The sequence below is a fragment of the Arctopsyche grandis genome, chromosome 2 (assembly GCF_051622035.1).
Source record: "Arctopsyche grandis isolate Sample6627 chromosome 2, ASM5162203v2, whole genome shotgun sequence".
NCBI lineage: Eukaryota > Metazoa > Arthropoda > Insecta > Trichoptera > Hydropsychidae > Arctopsyche > Arctopsyche grandis.
In genome coordinates this window covers 9,690,945-9,716,078 of record NC_135356.1, presented here as the reverse complement: position 1 = coordinate 9,716,078, position 25,134 = coordinate 9,690,945, and the positions used below count along the sequence as shown (strand labels likewise).

Below are 25,134 nucleotides of genomic sequence, written 5' to 3'. Positions count from 1 at the left end.
GTGAACATGCTGGAGTTTATAACTCAACTACGAAACTCATTTGTGGTTTTCATCACGGTGTATATTCAGTATGTTATGATATGTTATGCTTATGTTACGGAACACTTCAACAAGCGCAGCAGTTGAAAACAACTCTACCGGAGTGACAAACTGCATAAAAAAGTAATATATACATATATGAGTGATGTGTACACGTGGAATATTTCAAGGAATTTTTCGGCATCTTTGAAATTGAGGTACAAATAACAATTTTGGTCTGGGACTGCGGCCAGCCGAAAATCCACGTTGGGGACGGAATGTAAACACCCACATCAAGGAGATAAAGAATATTTTTAAGCCGCTTCTTTTTTTCCATCCATTTTGTCTCTGTCTGGTCGAAAGAAAAAGCCGAATCCGTCGATGGAGAGACGAAATAAAAAGTTTTTTCCCCCGAAACTCAAGAGTATTTCTGAATCGCGTAACATGTTCGGTATCCAAGATGGAATGGGTCGGTGGAGACAAGTTGCAACTCCTTAGCTCTTCCCCTCGGCTATAGAATGAAACGGATGATAGCGGGGGGGGAGGGGGGGGGTTGAGGCTGTGGGATGGGGGTTTAAGAAAGACACGATTTTCACATAATCGAGAAACGCGTGGGAGGATTTGAGGTGGACGACAGTCAGGTGCTCCATGTCAATGGGCCACTCGTTAGCCCTCCACGAAACCCACCCATCATCTCGGTGTGGTGACTTTTATCATTCACTTTTTTATAAATTCAACTGAAATTCTTCGGTCAGACCGCACGACTGTCTGCAGTTTTGTTTACCAACAAATTAGTTTGGTTATGATAGCAATACAACTTAACTCGTCTTACTATTTCATCTTATTTATGCGTATTTTGTATCACGATACACACTAAGGGCCTATTTAGTTCTGTCAAAGTAAATATGTAGATTCATACATAAGATATTTGAAATTACACTGAGCAACAAAAAAATCACGTTTTTTACGGATCTACCTCACGGCACCGAAAGTGAAAAGGTCGAAAAAGCAAATAATGAAAGGCAAATATCGAAAATCAAAAGATCAAAAAAAAAAAGGGTGCATGGTAAACGGTACTACAGGTCTATTAGCTACAGAAGGCGCGTGCACAGTACTCATACAAATGCATTTTTCATATACAGGCTGTTATTTATATATTTTATTTCAACCGATCGTGTAATGTTTTTAAGATCTATGATATAATTTGGGTGGCATATTTATTTAATATTTTAATACGTACCACGAATAAAATGATAAATAGAATTTTTTTAAATTATAAGTAAAACAAACGTACGTATGCAAAAATTAATACGAATTAAAAAATGAGAAAAAAATATAGGATATAAATTATATTAAACAGGAAATAAGTGATTTTAAAAGTGTTCGAATTTTGATAATAATGCAGTCCTTTTCATTATTATGTATAGACATTCTTCTTTGTCGGCTAGTATTAAGTCCCGACCGTTACAAAGATAATAAAATAAATTCGCAAAGAAAGCGCTACACTTTGTTGTTTATTTGCTCACTTCAAATTTGTTTACTGTTGGGTGCCTAGACCATCAAAATATTTTTTCATTATTTTGCATAGAATTGTTTGTCGGCTTCAGAATTTTGTAGCTAAGTCAGAACTTGTCATAAATAATAATAAAATATACTTACAAAAAAATATTGCGGCGATCTTTGGATAATGCCGCAGTACATTTACACCCAGAAAGTCTACCCGAACTGGAAGTGTTTCTAATCTAAATAAATACATTGTTCATTTTATAATCTAATTTTTGAATTTCAATTTCAAACTTTTCTATTATAAGACTTTACTTTTACTACTCTACTACTAAACGTACTTCTAGTTTTACTAACCTTTTCTGATTTTCTTTAATTAGTTACTTCTTTGCTCGTTTTGGATAGTCTTCTGTTTCTATACAATGTCGTATCATAATTCTTCTACGCCACTTAATTATCCATCACTTGAAGAATCCATATATTCGCTATCAGAATATTCTACTTTTATAATGTCAATGAAATTGTCCGTTAAATTATCGAGTTTTGGTTCCAGTTCAATAAATTTTTCTTCATGTTTCCAAGATTTTGTGAGCTTCCAAGATTTTATCAAGTACAAACTCTTGATGATTTTGTTTATTGTTTTTTATTATAGGATATAGGTTGTGTCGTTGATGGCTCCGATATTGAAGGTTGCGATGTTGGCGGTTTATTAGCCACCACAAATTGATTTCGTACTTCACAAACAATTCGCTGAACACTTCTTTTAGAAACACCAGTCGCTTCCGCAGTTGAAGCATATAAATTTTTCATAAAACTATTTCTTTCGTCACTTTCACTATTCAATACACAATCCATGAAATAGTTGAAAACATTATACACAATTTCGCGAGATTGTCCCGTTAGTGTTTTCCCAGATCCAATTTTATTACAAAGCATTTTATTATCATATATCCACTAATTCTAATGAACTAACTCCAATTAACCAATTAGCAAACAATATAAGAACGCGTTACGTCAGTTTGTGGGGGTTGATCGGTGACTGACCAGTGAAACTGGAAAAAATCACCCTGTAGTGCACACTTGATCACTGAGCAAAAATCACCGAGCAATACAAAAAATAATTGTTGTTTCTGTCATGCTCGGAAAGTGGGTGCGTATGAAAGGGACCAACTGATTGTCCTAGAAAACAGATACAAAAAATCTTATTCATATCTTCACGGATACAATATACGTGTTTGTATTGGTACGTGCCAGCTTTCGTTGCACGAGCTATATGTATATATGTATAATATATATCAGTGGCATGCGGTTAAATTATCTCTCTATTTGTCATACAGACTTGCTTAATGTGCGCGCGCAGGATACGGGAGGAAAACCCTGTTCCTCTTGTTCCTGTTGTATCCTGCTCGCGCAAATTAAGAGAGGATGTACGAGGGGGGGGGGGAGAGACTTTTACCGCACGCCACTGATATATATATATATTTTTTTTTTTTTCACGGTCACCCGTTTTTTACTTACTACAGCGGAGACTAATTAGCCTTATATCATAATCATGATCATCTACAGCCACTCACCATACACTGCCGAATGAAGGTCTCTCCAACAAGCTTCCACTCGTCTCTGTTTTGCGCAACTCTCATCCATCTCAACCTACACATCTTCCTAATTTCGTCTACCCGTCTTCCCTGCGGTCTTCCTTTTACCCTTTTGCATTCTCTTGGATACTATTCTAGCACTTAATTTGTCCATCTTTCGTCCATTATTCTAGCCACTTGGCCCGCCCATTGACATTTCAATCTCTTTACTCTATTCACTATGTCTCTATTCTCACCCACGTGTTCCGCTTCATGTCTTTCCTCGTTATGCCGAGCATACAGCGTTCCATACTTCCTTGAATGCATTGCACTTTGCGTAGCATCTTGGCGTTCGATGTTCAAGTTCCACATCCGTACTCACTGGCAAAACGCATTGATCGAATAACTTTTTATTCAGGCAGGTGGCATTTTTATTTTAAAAATCTTACATACGAGTATATCAATGAAAAATGATGCAAAACTACTTTGTGTTGATGAGAAGTATTTTCATTTAGGTACATATGTAACAAATAGGTATACATTGGGAACCGTTTTAGTCGCCAATGACACTGAGCAACGAAAAAAAAATTACCGGAGTGGAAACTAATCAATCTTTACTATTGGCTCGGTGCATAATTATCGCGGCTTTATCTCGTGACTTATTTTTTCTTTAAAAATTTGCGTTTTTACATATTATGCTCTACCATTTCGAGAAAGGTTGAAATGCAGCACAATTATTTTGTGATCAAAACGAACTTTTTGGCGGAGATACATTATGCAAAAGCAAAGTTGAAAGCTGGTTCATGAAGTTCAAATCGGGCGATAGAAATCTCGCAAATGAAGAAATAAGTATTGAAATCAACAGTCAGAAGTTTTTTTTATATTGGTTTTGATTTTTTTCGCTTTGAAATAATTTATTATCTAGCGTATTTTCAAAGTAAAAATTAATGAATTTAACATTTTTTTTTATCGAAATGAAGTCGTGCTGAAATTTAACGTGACTAAAGAGAGAAATCTTGCACGAATTATGTAAAGTTAATATAAAAATTACGCGATTCTTCAATTCATAAGACAGAAAACGAATTAATTATACAAAATAGATACTTTAAGGGTATAAAATAATATTCTCAGAAATTTGAAAAGATGATATTCACCTAAATTTCATGACGATGAAAGCAAACGTAAGAGACGCGATTAAAATTTATCACCCCCCCCCCTTAGTAATAGTAAAAAATACTATATTGCTTAAACTACATATAGTATATTCACAAAATTTGATTAAGATTTAACTATAGACAGTGTATTCTCGATTATTATCTATGGGCACGGATTATCCGTGTTAATATACATTCAATTTTTATTTTAATTTCATTATTTTTGAATGAGAGTTCGAAAAAATGAGTATTGAAGCATTGGTTGATCAGTCGAATTTTTCGTTAGATACATATTTATTTATTTATTTATATAGCAAACTGCAAATGCATATAACACAAAATAACAACTAAAATTATAAATCATCTTCCATAAAGGTATCCATTAACACCCTTCAAGAAAGCATCAATGTTCAGATATTTGTTTAATTTAATGTACGAAATTATAATTGAGGAGTGGTTTGATGGCGATTTAAATAATCCGGGTTTTTAAGTCTTGTCAAATAGAAACGATATCAAAATTGATAGTTCGTATTTTTACAAGGCTTTCCTATGTTTTACTCCACTAATCGTTCAGGCAATATTCCTACATTCTTCCGATCGGCTTCAAACTTTGCCATTTTGCGTGGTTTGATCACCAATATAAATTTAAATCCATTCCGATAGTTCTGATGGATAATATCGTAATAAACAAGTTTAAGTGAAAATAATCTAGTGAAAAATAATCGTAATAAACAAGTTTAAGAACGCAAAGATTTTGGAGATGATGACAGCTAGCCATTTGCCACTAGCCTATAGCCTTATTTCTTTGACTTTCCGCCCTCTACTCGTTTTGTCGGACTTTAATTGTTTAAAAGTCTATAACTGTAACTTTTTCACACTATCTATGTATACATATATAGGTATATAAAATTGAATGTCTGTGTGTGTCTCGAATAGGCTCCTAAACCACTAAACCGATTACGATGGAACTTTCAGGATTTATTGTATGCATGTCCGGGAAGATTACTGTGGAAAAAAAAACGAGAAAAACCTCTTAATAATAATATTCGTAATTACAATTTTACTGACGCGAAAGTAAAGCTATCCCATCCCGCCTTCAACGCATCACGCCACTAGTGTGACTATAATCGCGCCACGCCTACCTCACACTCGTACTGACCATTCAGGGCTATACCACAAACACACAGCGAATAGCCCACGTCAACAAATATATCTATACCTATATATAACATTGAATGTCTGTGGAACGGGAACGGGAATTGCAACGCATGCCGGGTTCAGTTAGTATCTGATAAAATTTACATTACAGGCTCTCATTATCTCTGATATATGTTTTTACTTCACTAATAGGTTATATAATCAATGTTAAAATGTTTAATAATTTATCCAGTCCCGTACTCCCCAGCATTAGCCAGGATAATCGAGAGTACACTATATCATTATTTTGTATGTGTTTCAAGTCCTCGAGTCTTAAAACCACGACCGCGACCTTCCATCGGTACAGTATTCGGAAACTGGAAGATAAATCAGCATGTATTTCCAATCTATTGTATTTTAAAAATCCAAATAAAAAGGAAAGATTTGTACTTTTGTATGGTGATTGATAAAATTTGAAAATTATTTGCCAATATATGTAATTTAAGATATTCGAATGAATCAGGAAACCCTTTTTATATGAGATCCAAATAAAATTTATATTAATATATGAAATGCGACTTAACAAGTAATTATAATAATTAAATTATGAAATAATACACTTTTGTTGTCAGAATTTGTGGATTTTTCCCTACTTGGGTTCTTTTCTCGGAAGTGGTTCCAAACACTTCCAAAGTTATCCAAGTCTATTTTTGCCGGAATGCGAGCTTTGAATCAGTCACCGTATCATAAGCGACTGTAATTCGGTGGCTGAATAGAAGATTTATACAATCGGTTCATCTGGTTATGAAAGACAATTATTATTATATAAAATGATTTTGGGATTCACCTTCACCTGACAAGTGCACACGTTTGGACAGGGCTATTCAAATCCCGTACTGTGGGCTAACCACACAGTCAACAAACGAAAAACTACAAAGCCTTGCAATGTATTTATGGATGTAAATAATGAAAATAGTAACGAGACTTCAACAGCCCAACCCACACGAAAAGTGCGTGTTTCAAAGAATTCTTGTAAAACATTTTATATCATAATTTTGCTGAAGAAGGCGAGGAGTTTGGTATTTTTGAGATCGTTACGAAATGTCAACAGTAATCATTTGTCAAATCGTAACATTTCTCATTGCGAAATCAAACGATTTTTTTTATTTATATTTTCCCATGATGTCATTACGAGTTGTTCCTGAGCGAAACCTGTGGAATTAAGTTTGCACGTATATAAGTTTATATCTTATACATTTCAAATCATATTTAAATAGTGGTGACATATTGGGTAGGATAGTTTTGCGCATTTAATGAGGAACCGTTTCAACAACTGTATCGGTTACTGAAATTCTTATCGACACGACGTAAATTTTTTTCAAATTTTTTAGTTGACCGGAAATGGTACCTCCCCTTATAGGTGTCCTCTTTTTTTTAATTTTTTGAATCCAAATTTCTCCCAAACCATTAACTGAATCAGACTGAATTTTTTTTAAATATAATAGAAATAATAATTTTTATAATTTAATATTTTTTAAATATTTCTATCTGAACCGGAAGTAGTACTTTTACTCTAGAGAATCGAGGTTTTTTATGTTTTTCTCAAAAACTTTTTGGTTTATTGAACTGAAATTTCATACATAAAAGTTTAAGCTTAATAAAAAGTTATTTATAAAATTTAGTAAGCATCTGTCAACCGGAAGTGGCAGTTTACTCTTGTTCGATTTTTCTTCCACTATTTTTTTCGACCCCTTAGACATGTGTGTTCGTCACAAAAAAATTCAAGTATAATTTTTGTAGCAATGTGATGAAAATAAAAAAAAATTATTAAATTTTATAAGCCGGAAGTGGGATTTTTTTCTCTTAGAAAGGTTGAAAATTTTGTGCCCACTACTCTGTCCACATCCCTGAACGTATTAAGCTGTGAATTAATATTTATATCCTTTATGTACTAGCTTAGATCTGGTAGGGTTTTGGTCAGAGTTCGTAAACCGGAAGTAGTATTTTTTTTTAAAACAATATTTCATTATTTTATTTTGACCTTTTAAATTGTTTTAAGCTTCTTGATATTTATTGTGTATAATAAAAATCGTAATTTTAAGTAAAAATAAAAAAAAATCACTTAATTTAATGAACCGGAAGTGGGATTTTTTTCCTCGTAGAAAGGTCAAAAATGTTGTGCCCACTACTCTGTCCACACCCCTGAACGTATTTAGCTGAAAATTCATATTTATATCTTTTATGTACTAACTTAGAGCTGGTAGGCTTTTGGTCAGAATTTGTAAACCGGAAGTAGTATTCTTTTTTAAAACAATATTTCATTATTTTATATTGACCTGTAAAATTATTTTTATTTTCTTGATATTTAATGAGTATAATACTGATAGTGATTTTTTAGTAATTAAAAAAAATTGAACAAAATCTGACAACCGGAAGTAGAACTTTTGTTTTGTGCAAGTTTCCATACATTTGCGCTCAATTTGTATCGCTATCATAGTCATCAGTTCAATATCGAATTTTGTTTTGTAACCTTCTTATATTCCTCAAATATATAGATAAAGTCATGGGTTGGTCACACCCGTAATCGTAATGGATCGGAGTAATCCGCCAACCTTTTGTATTAAACGTACCAAGGATCGAAATGGCCAAAAGCGAATGGAATCGTGGTAAGTTCAATATTTTCGCACTCTTTCGAAAATTAAATAAAATTTTCAGTCTCTGATGAGAAAACTTGAATTTAGCGAACGTATATGTAAATCAGGAATGATTAATTTTAGAAACACCGACTCATCACACACAAGGATGTAAATCTATTATGAATACATACAATATATCAGATCTGGGAATCGTCTTGGAAGATAGTTGGAGGTTCAACATCCACATTGAGAATATCTGTGATAGGCCAACAAAAACCTTGGGTTCGTGATCCGTAATTCGACAAATCTAGGGTTCGCTGCCATTTGTCTGTTGCATCGTACATTAGTTCGCGATTGATTGATTCTGGCTCTTTTATATGGTCACCCTATCAAGATATTTTTATTTATTGTTTATTGGGAAACATTTCATAAAATTATTAAGAGGAGAGATTCACAATAGCGCTATCCTGGAGAAGCTAAAATTTTTGGCCCCGGAAAATCATAGGGTTTTGCGAAAGCATGATATATTGTTGCCAATTAGGGCTAGAACAAACGTGCTCATGAACTCCCCCCTCTCGAGAGCTGTTCGACTCCTTAATTTACTTGCACATTCCTTGGATTTCTTCAATGCTTGTTGTTTCAATGCTTGTTACGGACATTTGCAATGTTATTTCAGTGATTCAATACTTGTTACGGACATTTGGTTGATTGTGTAACGAAATTACTTAAAAAATCACTGAAAACAGATAGATTATTCAGAAGTCACCTCGACCGCTAATAACGACCGTCTTTCGACGACCTTGAAAATTTAAACTACTTTAATTGATTTTAGCATTGAAAAAGCCCGACCGATAATCTTGGATTCACTTTATACATCCGAAAAATAAACATGTGTTTAGAGCAATGGTGGTCCAGTAGTATGACAGGAGAAAGGAGGCTATGGGTAACATATTTTTAGCCATGGATCTCTGGATTCGTCCTTGATTCTCTGATAAATAATTGAAAATTTTGTATATTTGACCGTAAAAAACCTTGTAAAAATGACGGGGTATTAACATATGTATGTTGATTAATTAATATTGAATCCAATTAAAACCATACAATTAATCAAACTTATCTTCTATCTCTCTCGCCAATGATTCAAAAGCTTTGAAAATAAGGTTTCTGGGAGGAAGTCGACCCGAATTGTGAAATTGTCACCAGAAATATTTATGTATATGTCTATACTATAATATATTACCTATACAGTGATATTTCAAGAAAAGCGGCTTGTCAATCTTCAGAGTCACCAAGTGAAAGATATAATCTAGAAAATACATTTCACGGATCAATTGTGAATAATCGTACATTTTGAGATTATTCTTCTCTTTACATTTTATTTAATGCTAAAAGGAATACTGATGAAATGTAATAAAATATATTGCACTCGATTGTGCGCTGTATCTTACATACATATTTATGTATGTACATATGTCAGATACGTATACATAATGAATAGTATCAGCAATTTTTGACGGAAAATTATTATTGTGATTTTCCGACATATGTAATAAAAAAAGCTTTGAAAATTGGTGCTCTTATTCGTTGAATCGAATATTGCGAGGGTCATTTGAAGTGTTCGCGGTCTGAAAGGCTGTACTTTTCGTCTTAAAATGACTTTTATTTTTCGATATTAATCTTTTTGACCTTCAACACACGCAGTCTCAACTTTATTTCAACTCTGAAATCCAATTTTATGAATTACTGCCGAATTCATGTCATAATTAATGAGCCGTTACATATATTTTAAAGTGGTGGAAGTCCAATTTTCACTTCAAAAAACACTATTTCTGTTTGATTTAATTCACAATTTGCTATCACTTCTTTTAATTCGATATGTCCATAATATCTGAAAAGTGGAAAAAATGTATTCCAGGACATTATTTTTTAAAAATATTGTTACATGCAAAATATTACATTTACATGTTTTGCGAGATATTATGCCAATTTTAAATATAATAGCTCATTTAACGAAAATTGCTCACTATCATGTTTTTTGAAATTTTGAAATAGATATGTACAAATGTGGATTTAAATTAGATGAAGTATTATATTATATATGGCAGCAAATCGTCTTTAAGTTATAAATAAGTGATTTAAGCGATAAATAAACTATATACATTTTTTCTTCGTTTAGTTCAGTTCGTTTAATCCATAAAGTCATTCGATCATATATTTATCGTTTATACTTCTTTTATAATCATTTCGGTTGATGAAATGGGGGATTAATTAATGATTAAAAATTGATGAATGAAATTTATAGTAGTTAGGATTACCTAATTTAAAATGATCCAAACTTGAAAACTTTGCCAATTTTGAAAATAAATATATCATTCCTAATTCTTCAGTTAAGATATGATAGTCAGATGTACATACATATGTATATCTCGGTGGTTGCGTTAATTCTAACCACCGAGAGGTTCTTGGGTTGATCTCTGGGTTGACCTCGATTGAAAAGAAGTATATATGTACAATTTTATATATATTTAAAATATCTGCATATGAATAGTCTACATGAAATGAAATGACTACATCACAGATTTATTTGATATTGACAGCTTTTAATAAACAGATGTGTTAATAAAGTGCGATAAAAATTATGAACATATGTACATATGTATTTTGTATTGACCTCGATACGTCAAGTCCAGAACCCTTCAAATGACCCTCGTAAATGGCGAAAAATTGCTATAGAAAAGAATTTGCTCAAATACCAAAGAGTATTATTGGTATTGAATTCTAAACGAGTACATATGTACATACGTATTAAACCAGCGTGTTTATACAAACAGGGATACACTCTAAAATACGAATACGTATACAAACACTTTATGGACTTCAAAAGACAATATATGTATATGTATAAAGTGATACATTTTATGAATAAGTATATTAACTTATAAAAATTTATAAACAAAAGTTTATCACAGAAGACAGAAGCCAAAAGTTTCAGAATTGTTGAAATTGTGAGCTCATTTCGGAACAAACATTTCGTTTGCACGAATCTATGTAAGATTATACATAAATTAACGAATTTAAATTTATTATACGTATGTACATATGTATGTATGTATCCTTGAACGTTTATTAGAAATCAGGTGACTTGGTGTGCATATACAGGTATGTACTATATATTTGAGGAAAATCATTGTTTTATCTTCGCGTTTCCGGAAATTCTGTTTATAGTTAGTATTATATCAAGTTATGTTACATGAAGCAATTTTTTAAATATAAATAATGTGCTGATTAATACAAAACATATAATTAAGTCTGGGAAAAGTGCCATTTCTAGTCCAATAAAATACATTATTTTTCTTAAAACGATATTACATAGTATGACAACTGCTTTTTAATTCAAAAAAAATAACGGAAGAAAATGTGATAAGAAGTTAATTCATATTTTACCCAAATCGTTCAAAAGCGTGTAATCCTAATTTCGTAAGCTGCTTTCTTCTTTGCTTTCATTTTATTTTATACATTGTTGTTATTAATCTTTAGAAAATTTTTGATTACTATATATGTACTTTGTAATGTTGTTTGTTTCTATTTGTTATATAAAAAAATCAAACCTTCTATTACATATGACGGGTTGAAAACCAGACTGGTACAAGTAACATTTAAAAAAAAAATCTGGTTTAAGTGCTAAAATCTGGTTTTCAGCCCGTCATATTTATGTATTTATACTTCGTAAATGGAAAAAAGTAAAAATATTCTGTTTGATAAAAACGAAATAAAACTACACGTATTCGAAATATAACCAGGACAGTTTTCCGATAAAGAATTTTCCAATAAGTTTATGTTATACATTGAAACCGCAAAAACCGATACAGTGCTTATTCAATACGTATGATATAAGACAAATATTGTATTATTTGCGTCAACAGGTATTAGAAATGGTTGTATGAATAATGGAAGAAAAGCTCCATCAAGATTAAGATTCTTGAGGTTCAGGTTCACTTTTTATTTAATTTCTATCCCCCCCGAGCAACGCCGGGTAATTCGGATATAATTTATAACAAATCTGATTGATTATACAAAAAATCTAGATTGACCGTTTCTAATATAAATCATGACGACGATGGGCAAGAAATTTCCTCAGGACAACGTCATTATATGGAAAATAATACAAACGTTGGAAATGATGCTCGAAATGGAAAAGAGATAAGATATAAAAAATATAGTAAATAATTCGTCTAGATTGCATGGTAACGAAATTATAATTGTTAAGAGTTGCATCTTGTAATATTTACATATATACTTATGCTGATCTCGTATACGTATTAGAAATGTTGTGCTAATGGACGTCTTAAGCGTCGTGATGCATCATCAGGTCATTCATACTCGCAGTGAACCGGTGGATCGATGCGAGGTTGGAACGAGTGGTGAGGGGGTGAGTAGATGGAAGAAGGGGATGATTTTTCTCGTGTGGTGGTGGTTGGTAGGTGCAAGAGTTTGATATTTCGAGTGGTGGTAAACGCTCAATGGGAGATGGGGTCCTCCTCACAATAGAAGCTGCTGGCATTGGAAAATTTAGCACTCGTTTCGCTTTTGGATATGAGAATTTCACCCTGAAACACCGGAATGCTGTTCAGATACACAATAAGGGTCATTATATGTATACATCCTTCTTACCAGCGCCTACCCAAGCTCGCGAATTCACGGGAACTTTACATAAAATATATATTTTGTTTCAAATATGAACACGCGTATACATCAGGAACGATACGATTTATAAATAGAAAGTATCGGTATTTTGATTAATTTGATATATATATATATATATATATATATATATATATATATATATATATATATATATATATATATATATATATATATATATATATCAAATTAATCAAAATACCGATAATTTATATATTTAAATATAGTCTCGTTCCTGATGTATACGCGTGTTCATAATTGAAACAATATATATATATATATATATATATATATATATATATATATATATATATATATATATATATATATATATATATATATATATATAGTATAATATAAACATCGAAAAATTCAATGCCACGAATTTGCGAGAAACTGAGGGAAGGCGAAAACACCCTGAGTGGTATGGGACGTCATGTGTCATTAGCTTCCCGCTGTGCACGTGCAGAATTTATATTTTTGGGAGGTCGAGTTTCTCCTACATTTCTTCAAACATGGGTTATAAATATATATATATATATATATATATATATATATATATATATATATATATATATATATATATATATATATATTTATTTATATCATCATCATCATTTACAGCCATTCGCCATCCACTGCTGGATGAAGGCCTCTCCAACACGCTTCCACTCGTCTCTGTTTTACGCAACACTCATCCATCTCATTCCGCACATTTTCCTAATTTCGTTCACCCATCTTCCTTGCGGTCTTCCTTTTACTCTTTTGCCTTCTCTCGGGTACCATTCAAGCACTTCTTTTGTCCACCTTTCGTCCATCCTCCTAGCTACGTGACCCGCCCATTGCCATTTCAATCTCTTCACTCTATCCACTATGTCCACTACCCTTGTCATATTTCTCACCCACGTGTTCCGCTTTCTGTCTTTCCTCGTTATGCCAAGCATACAGCGTTCCATACTTCTTTGAGTGCATTGGATTTTATTGAGCATCTTGGCGTTCAGTGTCCAAGTTTCACATCCATACGTCATCACTGGCAAAACGCATTGATCAAAGATCCTTTTCTTCAGGCAGAGTGGCATTTTTGATTTAAAAACAGCATTCATTCGTCCAAATGCACTCCATCCTAATTTCATACGTCTCTTTATCTCTTCATTTTTACTACCAGACATGTCAATTATTTGACCTAAATATAAATAACTATTTACTACTTCTACTGGTTTATCATCTAATGGGATGCTATCAGGCATGCAATAACTATTGAACATTAGTTTAGTCTTATCTACGTTAATTTTTAATCCTACTTTTCTACTTTCCCTGTCCAGCTGTGTTAGTCTAATAAGTAGGTCAGCTGAATCACGAGCTACTAAAACTATATCGTCTGCGAACCGAAGGTGACTCAAAAAGCGACCATTGATGCTTACTCCGGCTGTATCCCAATCCAAGTTCCTGAAAACTCCCTCAAGCACCGCATTGAATAACTTGGGCGAGATTGTATCTCCTTGTCTTACTCCTTTTCCTATGCTAAATCTATCTGTACCTGAAAAAATTTTAACCGAAGCTGTGGCATTCTTATATATTGCAGCTAACAGTCCCACATAGGGTTCCGGCACTCCCTGTATTTGTAGAGCGTTAAGTACTGCATTATGACTAACTGTATCGAAGGCTTTCTCATAATCGACGAAACCTAGGCACAATGGCCGTTGATATTCGTTGGCGCGCTCGATTAGTTCGCCAACTACTTGGAGGTGGTCCATTGTGCTGAAATTTGCCCTAAACCCTGCCTGCTCTATAGGTTGGTTCTCGTCGAGGATATTCTTCAGCCTTTCTGTAATAACCTTCGTGAAGAGCTTGTAGACCGCTGAAAGTAAACTAATGGGTCGGTAGTTCTTGATATCGCTTTTGTCGCCTTTTTTGTGTATTAAAATGATAGTTGCGTTATTCCATCCTTCTGGTATAGCTTGGTTCTGGATGCATTTGCTGAAAAGCCTAGCTAAGATATTAATTAGGGGGGGGCCGCCACATTTTAGTAAGTCAATGGGAATATTATCTTCCCCTGGGGTTTTACCGTTTTTTGCAGTTTTTAGCGCGGCCTCTACTTCGCTAGGCAATACTGCAGGAACCCTTTGGCCGTGTGTCGATTCCGGAGCGGGAAATTGACCGTTGTTGTTCTCGTAAAGTTTTGCATAGAACGTATAAACTCTGTCTATGATCTCTTCTCTTATATATATATATATATATATATATATATATATATATATATATATATATATATATATATATATATATATATGTTACACCGAACCGAATATATATATATATATATATATATATATATATATATATATATATATATATATATATATATATATATATATATATATATATATATATATATATATATATATATATATATGTTACACCGAATCCGTGAAATTGTCTATTACACGCATTCGGCAAGAGAATTGCCGAATGCGTGAAAAATGCAAGCACGTTGCCCAGTTCGCGGATTCGGCAAATTGAAAGGCAAATTCTTTGCCGAATGCGTGTATCCGGCACGAATTTGTCTGCTCAAAGCGTGGAGTCGGCAGATAGACAGCAGCGCTCCGGTGTTGTTTTTTAGAACTGGATATATATATATATATATATATATATATATATATATATATATATATATATATATATATATATATATATATATATATATATATATATATATATATATATATATATATATATATATATATATATATATATATATATATATATATATATATATATATATATATATATATATATATATATATATATATATATATATATGGGTCTACCTCACGGGCCCGAATGTGAAACGTCCGAAAACGCTAATATCGGAAGGCAAAGATCGAAAATCAAAAGATCTTAAGTCGAAAGATAAAAAAAGGGTGCATGATAAACAGTACATACTCATTTCGTTGTACATATGTACATACATATAATATTTTTGTAGATAGTATAGAATTAATTTTATAGCCAAACAGTTCCAGGAATGTTTACAGAAATGTTTTAATGCTTAATAAACTGTTTTTCAAATGATTTTACACTCGTTTATATTGCCAGCGTTATAAACTAAACGTTATTTTACTTTTAAGAGTCCACATGCCAAATTTTTGGTTTGAAAGGATGCCGCTTGCCGGTTGGATTCAAAATAATTGCGATATTAAACCTTTTACCATCAAGGGTCAATATTAAAGTGTGAACATTTTCCAAAGGTAAATTTTCCAGAAGACTTCTAAAACCTCTTATTTCCATTAATAATTTTAGAAACATTTTATATACCTATACAGACATACATACATATATGCACATTCAAACCATCCTACCCACTATTTTAATGATTTTTACTGAGGGGTCATAGTATGAATCCATGCCAAAGTCAACCGTTTCGTATCACAGTTTGTTAATTTATCTGCTTTCATTTTTGAAATGTTTCCACTAGATCGGCAACCTACATATTTCCGATTTCGCAATTTTAATTTCTATTATCTCGGATTTTTTAATTATTATAAATATGCTAGTTATTCTGAACATAAAATTATTTAAAAATAATATCATATATATTTTGTCATAGTAGACGTAAGAAACAATGGTTAAGTAATATCGACAATGGACTGGAGACGCGCTTAATACTGGCTTTTAAGTTACGCGCGATCAAGTTTTAGATTTTTTTTTTGTACTTAGCAGTAGCAGCAATATGAAGAAACATTCTATATGAGATTTTTATGTAAAATAAATTAAATTTATATGATGAGGTGAGTTGAAAAAAATAAACTACTAAAACTAACCATAATTTTTATATTATTTTTACGAATTTCTCATGATACAGAACATGTTTTCCAACTAGAGGTATTTCCAAATTTCAAAATTCGATCAATATTTAGTCTAGAAAAGTAGGCATATAAGTTAAGGATAGGCATATTTTAAGGCTAAAATGGGAAGTTCTAATATTATGTATGTATATTCAATGGCTCAAATATACATATATGTATTAATAGTCTATTCAAGTTACAATATTTGAAATGCTATGGAATTTGTTTTAATGTACATAGGTACATATATTATGTATGTACCTATAGATACCTACATATATGCGAAAATTCCTAATGGTTTTTCTTAAAATAATTATGTTCTTTTATCAATTTATGTAATTTAATAAACTATTAATTTTCCCAACAAAATAAATAAATAAATTATGCTATGTAGCTCATCTACCAAGTATGCTAGATGAGCTGAAACGGGTTAGTTTCAGGAAGATATTGAATGTACGTACTTATTAATTAGATATTTCGACAGTTCTATGACTATAAATAGTAGCTTTCATATATGCACATATGTATATAATAGTAAAAATAATAATAAGTTAGTCGTAATAATGTGAAGTGGCTAAATAACAATGGGATATAAACAATATGAACCGTTTACAATTTATATATTTATAATTGGTGTGGTAACTTTGATATATTTTAATTCTAAAAATATTGTAATGTTAAAGCATATTGGTGATCATATCATTATTAAAATCCAGATGGTAGAATGTATATGTATATTTATGGTAGGGGGCGGTTTTGTCTCCTACGGTTTTGACACGCCTCGCGGTTATGTCGGGGAGACTATGTCGGGTCGCTTTTGTACCGAACGATTTTGACTGGACACCTAATTGCACACCCTAAATTGAAAAAAAAAATCGTTCTCGAAAAAGATTATCAGAAATGAAATGGATACATTTGTCTCTCAATGTGTCAGTCGTAGCGTGTGTACCACATGAATACCCTTCAGTTTGAAAATGAAAAATGTCCACTGTGGAACAATGTCGATTGATGACTGTTGTATTTTACAATGTACATATGTCATAATGAAACAAGTGTCGAACGAGTAACAAAAGGCGAGGATATTTTTTTTTATATCGATTGAATTGCATTTTTTTTAGTAACATAATTTGAATGTGTCATTACACGTGGGGAGCGAAATATAAAACTTGTGTACAACCTCATCAAGAACCGCTTCGACATGAATATTAATATGGATATATTGAATTTTCCTACATAAAAACCCCCGATAGCTTTGTCGAGATTGAATTTTTACTTTATCTAGTAACAATAGAGGAAGTTTTGTGATCATGCGAAAACTTGAACTCGAGATTTTGACTGATTCGAACTCAGAATCGATTACCGATCACGTTTTCATGATCTAGAAAAAAATGTGTATGTGTGTGTGTGTGTGTGTGTGTGTGTGTGTGTGTTAGTGTATTTTGGGGATTTTTTGAACACCGTTAGTTCTCTCGAACTGAAACTTGGTATTAGCAGGGCTTAAAACCGTTAGTTTTTTTCGTTCCGGTTCAAGTAAAAAAATTCGGATGGAACCAACCCATGACTTTATCTCTGTATTTGAGGAATATAACAAAATACGATAATTAAACATACATACACGTTCACACATGCCGCTTATGGGAGCGTTTTCAATACAAATTAAGCGCAAATGTAGGGAAACTTACACAAGACAAAAGTTCTAATTCCGGTTGTCGGATTTTGTTCGAATTATTTTACAAAAATATGTAGAAATGCATGTGGAAAATTTGCTTTGTGTGTTTGACACTCGTTTGCATTTGACTCCATCCATCAATCAATGGGACAAACGGTTCGGGAAATTTTTTTTCGAAAAATCCGACAATTTTTCCGCTCGAATTTATTCCAACCAATAAAAAAACCGATAAAATACGATATGTGCATATGTACATATACATCAACTATTTAAATTTCAATTATAACAAGTCTTATTGACAGCATTATTGAGTATGTATTTATGTATGTTCAGAAATTGAAAAATATGTGACTTTAATTAACAATACATGGGTTTATGAAGCACTATTCAGATTGTCAATTCTGCGGTAGCAATCCAAAGGTTGTTATTTTGCAGAAGTAATATTTGCTCTATGAAAAATATAAAAATTGATTTATTTTGAACAAAACTCTGTTCTGTTTTGTACAATACGTGGAAAGGTAGCCGTGGGTCATATTTCACAATAACTTTCTGAAGGATAACAAATAAATAATATCATGAGGTAAAGTATTATCCTTGGCGGCTATATCAAATAATATATGTATATATATATATATATATATATATATATATATATATATATATATATATACATATATACATATGTATGTACACAGGTTTATATGAGTTATGTGTATATATATATTCAAATACATAGATAATGTCATGGGTTGGTCACGTCCGAATTTTTACTTTATTTTTACATACCTCCTTTGCATTTTTTATGTTGCTCCGACTCTGATGTCTCGATGTAAAATATCATAAAATATATATATATATATATATGTATATATATATATGTATATATATATATATATATATATATATATATATATATATATATATATGTATATATATATATATATATATATATATATATATATATATATATATATATATATTTATATATATATATATATATACATATCGGTCTGTACCGAGTATGTACTGGATCGACCACTGGATTCCAGATAAAAATGACTACGACGACGATCAGAGAAAGAAAATATGTATGCATGTATGTACATATGTATGTATGCACCTGTTAGTATACTGGACCGATCGAACAGTTGAACTTTTCCCCTTTATTACTAAAATCGAAAATAGAGTACCTACGATTTTTTACGATTCCTTATCTAACAAAATAGATCAAACAAATTTTATAGGAAAATATTTGCTTCTATAATAATAAAATATTTATCACGACACATTCGATTTGTCATGTTAGGATTACGTGTGTTGTATTCGTTGATATTCAAATGATTTGCATTGTATTAAAAATAATTCGATAGATTGAATTGAAGAATTGGAAATATTATATTTGATCCTTTTTATATAAAACTTTACATAAATATTTCAAGGCAAATATTTGAAATCTTGCCCCAGGGTATTGTCGAATATTTGGATCAAAATTTTAATTCATTTATAATATAAAATGAAGTAAAATAAATTTCCTTAATCGACAGTATGTTTTGCATGGCACACTTCACAAGTAAATCTTCTTTACGAAAAAAAATTATAACGTGCGTCGCGTTAAGTGAATTCGGCATTATTCGTCACCTTAAGTGCATTCGAAGGGAATAATGGAGACCTCCGGATTAGGCCGAGGGGCATCTCCGCTAGTTCTCAGAAATGAGAGCGCAAAAACGTGGGACTGCGTGCCTAAGACCGTGGAACTGCGTGCCTGGTACGTGTTTAAACAATGGAGAAGTAAACGGACGTGGAAGATGCAGTGAGCGACCTGCCCTTTATAAGCAGGTACTTAGGTCATATCAGGTCATTCTGGAAGGACCACTGGCTGTACGTGGACCTCCTTAATCACTCAATAAATGCCGTGAAGTGACTTTGGCCTTTCATTTGGATCCTCCACCCACCCCTACGCAACAATTTGTATATTATTACTCACTAAGCTTCTGAAGTAATGAAGCGCATTATCAATCGTCCCAAATTAGTTTCGTTCAAAGTTGAAGTACCTCAATACGTTTGTAAGGAAGTCTTACCTTTAAAATACGAATCAAAATTTAAATATTCCTATTATTTAATGAATAGGCTAGGATACAAAGTTACAATTTTCAAAATAAATGCCCAATTATTAACAATGTAAAAAAATCAGATCTGACCTCTCCTACGTAATCGCATATAATTTCAAAGCAAAACGTGACTTTGATACAATGCTATAAAGGAAGTCATTGCTACGACGACGAATCAAAGAAACCTATACATTTTTTTAAATGTTACGAAACTCCCAAATATTTAGTTATATATCGATGGCTTGGTGCACAGATATCGTATGTCCATTTTTAAATTTTGTATCGCCGCTGAGAGGAATCTCGGGCCCGCGGAAAAAGTCCTATTACAAACTAAAAAAAATCTTATATTCTACATATTTTTAATATGCGAAAAATCTATCAGAACTATAAGAAAAATATCTACATATGTATATGTATGTATGTTGGTTGCTATTTTTTAAAATATTTGAATAAGACAGTATGATATAACAGGTACGATTTCCGACACCGGTCCCTCGAGTAGTCCAGGCCCTGAAACTTTAACTCGGCTCCCCCCCCCCCCCTTCCCTCCCCTGTCTCGTCCCATTGGCCCTAGGATGCGCCAGCTCGAAATAAATTGGTTTCCTTTGTTAATTTCTATTGTTAATCTTTTTTTTCGCTCTCTAGAGACCAAAAAAAGGTTAACAATAGAAATTAACAATAGGATCCCTTTTCAGCGCAATGTTGCGCCGCTTTTTAGCCCTGGGTATATGTAAATTACCTTGAAAGAAAAAATCTCAATTTTTTTAGCCAAGCCATCAACATTCACTATGGCTCATATTATTATATTCATATAATCAATATTCAATAAGGGTCAGTCAATTTTCAGACTGAAATCGACCCTGCAAATAAGCCTTGAAAGTATACAAATCGTATTGACATGCATATATATATATATATATATATATATATATATATATATATATATATATATATATATATATATATATATATATATATATATATATATATATATATATATATATATATATATATATATATATATATATATATATATATATATATATATATATATATATATATATATATATATATATATGAATATATATGTATGATACAATAATGTGGATATGATGTTATATTATTCAACAAGGAAACAAATTTAGCGTCCCTTCTCAATCAGCTGCTGGATATCGGAAGAGACATTCGGACATCCCCCATCGTTACCGTAAAATAGGGGTATGTCATCCACTTTCCAATCTGATATGTGATAATTTTCAGATATTTAATTAAAATGAAATGAAAATAATTGCTTACCCATTGGAACCTGAATATGTTCATACTGCTTCACACATGCTTCCATAAGGGGACTCAGTTTGGTTGTCGTCTCGCTGAGTAAAGTGCTTGGCATTGACACAGTGTCCATATCGAACTGTAAATATAAATAAAACATCGTTAAAAAAAATTATTATCAACTATATGTTATTTATATGTATCGCTGACCAGTTGTTAATCGCTGAGAAACGTCTACGACAGATATTTTACATTGTTTGAGACTTGCTTGTCTGCAGACAAAACTCTATTTACTAAGTCTTTCAGTTATATTCTGTACACTGTGTACGTATATTGTACATACAATTGTTTATATTATACATATATCCTAGATATACCAACATGCATATTTGCCAAGAACAATAGTAGCAGAAATACGTACATACATATATATGTACCTGTAATCTAACTTCAATACAAATTTAAATGGTCAAAGCTTGCAATAGATCGTGAAATGAAGTAAATTATAGGTAAAAATATTTTAAAAATTCACTTAACATATGTATATATTTTTGATTGCATATTATATACCTGTACATATTTGTATGAATGTATGTAATTTTGTGTATGATACTATTTTATGTTTTTCTCAATTTAAAATTGTTCTTACTATTTTTCTATTCTTATATATTTATTGTTCTTATTACACTGTTCTACAAATGACGACTTTTTTTGGTTCAGAGACGAGATATGACTTTTCTTATAGATCTATGCCCAGTGAACACGAGTCTGGTAATAAAAAAATGTTGATTGGCTCGAGATTCGGAGATGTTTTTTTTAAATCGCGCGATTTTTCTATATCTTGGTGTTGTTCGGTCGATGTATCAAAATCTGTGAATTTTCTGTTCAAAATGAATATTGGAATCTGTAGTCAGGTATTTTATCTTTTATTTGTAGTACTTTTTAGCTTTCAAATCTCTCTAAGTAGTCGTCCAGTTCAAATCAAGAGTCAAAAGTACGTATTTTCACTCGAGATCTTTTCCCACTGTTAATACTATTTTATATTTAGTATTTTCTATTGAAACATGTTTATTGGGATAGTGTTTTGGCCACGCTATTTTTTATTTTCGTTTAAAAGGGTTAATTGGAATTGGCATATTTTTTTAATACAAGGCAAACTCTTTAGGCCGATCGGGTGACATCGATGAGATCGATTCGACAAGTACATACATATGTATATTAAATAAGTAAATCAAAACGCAATCCAGTCTATTTACTAATTAAAATATAAGATAATAATGTACATATATTATTATTCGGTCTCTGTGACGAGCCAGAATTTTAAATTACAGAAAACGCAAATATCGGAAGGCAAAGATCGAAAATCGAAAGATCTTAAGTCGAAAGATAAAAAAGGGTGCATGGTAAACGGTACATACTCACTTAATTTGCGCGAGCAGGATACAACAGGAACAAGAGGAACAGGCTTTTCCTTCCCGTATTAACGTGCGCGCGCAGAATACGGGAGGAAAAGCCTGTTCCTCTTGTTCCTGTTGTACCCTGCTCGCGCAAATTAAGTGAGTATGTACCGTTTACCATGCACCCTTTTTACTTTATCTATGTACGTAGTAACAATATATGAAGTTTTGTGATCATGCGAAAATTCGAACTCGAGATTTTTATTGATTCGAACTCAGAATCGATTACTGATCACGTTTTCATGATCTAGAAAAAATGTGTGTGTGTGTGTGTCTGTGTGTTTTGGGGATTTTTTGAACACCGTTAGTCCTATCAAACTGAAACTTAGTATCGGTTACTGAAATTCTTATCGACACGACGTAAATTTTTTTCAAATTTTTAAGTTGACCGAAAATGGTACCTCCCCTAAGTTTTTGAATTCAATTATCTCCCAAACCGCTAACTGGATCGGATTAAATCTTTTTAACATGTAATAGAAATAATAATTTTTAACGGAACCGGAAGTAGTAATTTTACTCTAGAGAATCGAGGTTTTTTATGTTTTTCTCAAAAGCCTTTTGATTTATCGAACTGAAATTTCATATCGATCAGTTTAAGCTCAATACCAAGTTATGTATAAAATTTAGTAAGCGTCCGTCGACCGGAAGTGGCAGTTTACTCTTGTACGATTTTTCTTCCACTATTTTTTTCGACCCCTTAAACATGTGTATTCGTCACAAGTATAATTCTTGTATCAATGTGATGAAAATAAAAAAAAATTATTAAATTTTATAAACCGGAAGTGGGATTTTTTTCTCTTAGAAAGGTCAAAAATTTTGTGCCCACTACTCGTCCACACCCCTCAACGTATTAAGCTGAAAATTTATATTTCTACCTTTATGTACTAACTTATAGCTGATAAGGTTTTGGTCAGAATTCGTAAACCGGAAGTAGTATTTTTTTTAAAAACAACTTTTCATTATTTTATTTTGACCTTTTAAATTATTTTTATTTTCTTGATATTTACTGAGTATAATACTGATAGTGATTTTAAGTAATAAAAAAAATTGAACAAAATCTGACAACCGGAAGTAGAACTTTTGTCTTGTGCAAGTTTCCATACATTTGCGCTCAATTTGTATCGAAAATGCTGTCATAGTTATTAGTATTTCATAATCTGTCTGTACGGTTCAATATCGAATTTTGTTTTGTTACCTTTTTATATTCCTCAAATACATAAATAGATAAAGTCATGGGTTGGTCACACCCGAATTTTTTTTGATCTTTCGACTTGAGATCTTTCGATTTTCGATCTTTGCCTTCCGATATTTGTATTTTCTGTAATTTAACATTTTGGCTCGTCACGTAGACCCATTATTATTACTGCCCACAATTTGATTACGAGGAAGCGTTATATTTGTTTTGTAAACATAATAAAACGTGTAAAATAAAGCAAATGTTTACATAAAATTAATTAAATTATGAAACATTAATTACCTGAAATAAAACAATAGTTGATACATACATATTATGTAATATAGTTGCAAACCACGCGGCTGCATTGAATTTTGAGTGTTTGAATTTCAGCATATATATATATATATATATATATATATATATATATATATATATATATATATATATATATATATATATATATATATATATATATACATATATATGTATATATATATATATATATATATATATATATATATATATATATATATATATATATATATATATATATATATATATATTTATTTATTTATTTAAATTCATTTAGGGGCCTTCGCCCTCAGTGTGAAGGCGCCTTCGCCCCCAGCGTGAAGGCGCCTTCACCTCCTGGGCCTTCGCTCTCGGGGACTTCGCCCCTAAACCTTCGCCCCCGGGGCCTTTGAATCCTTTGAATCGAAAAAAAAATCGAATCGGCGCCTATGAATCGAAAAAAAATGTTTTGTTTCCAACCAACCAACCAACCAACGTTACATATATGCATACATATATTCAAAGTCTCTTTCAAAATTATATATCTAATTTGATTTCGCAACACGTGTGTTAGTTGTCTCGGACAGAGATC

General features: G+C 31.9%; 1 protein-coding gene across 2 annotated transcripts in view; it reads right to left on the bottom strand.

The window, feature by feature from the left end:
• Window positions 1-25,134, bottom strand: part of Pdfr (Pigment-dispersing factor receptor) — a 118,508-nt gene that overhangs the window by 54,162 nt on the left and 39,212 nt on the right. For both annotated transcript variants that reach the window (XM_077446015.1, XM_077446014.1), the window contains exon 2: window positions 21,642-21,756. In XM_077446015.1, coding sequence (XP_077302141.1) covers window positions 21,642-21,756 — 115 coding nt within the window. The remainder of the gene's footprint in view (window positions 1-21,641; window positions 21,757-25,134) is intronic.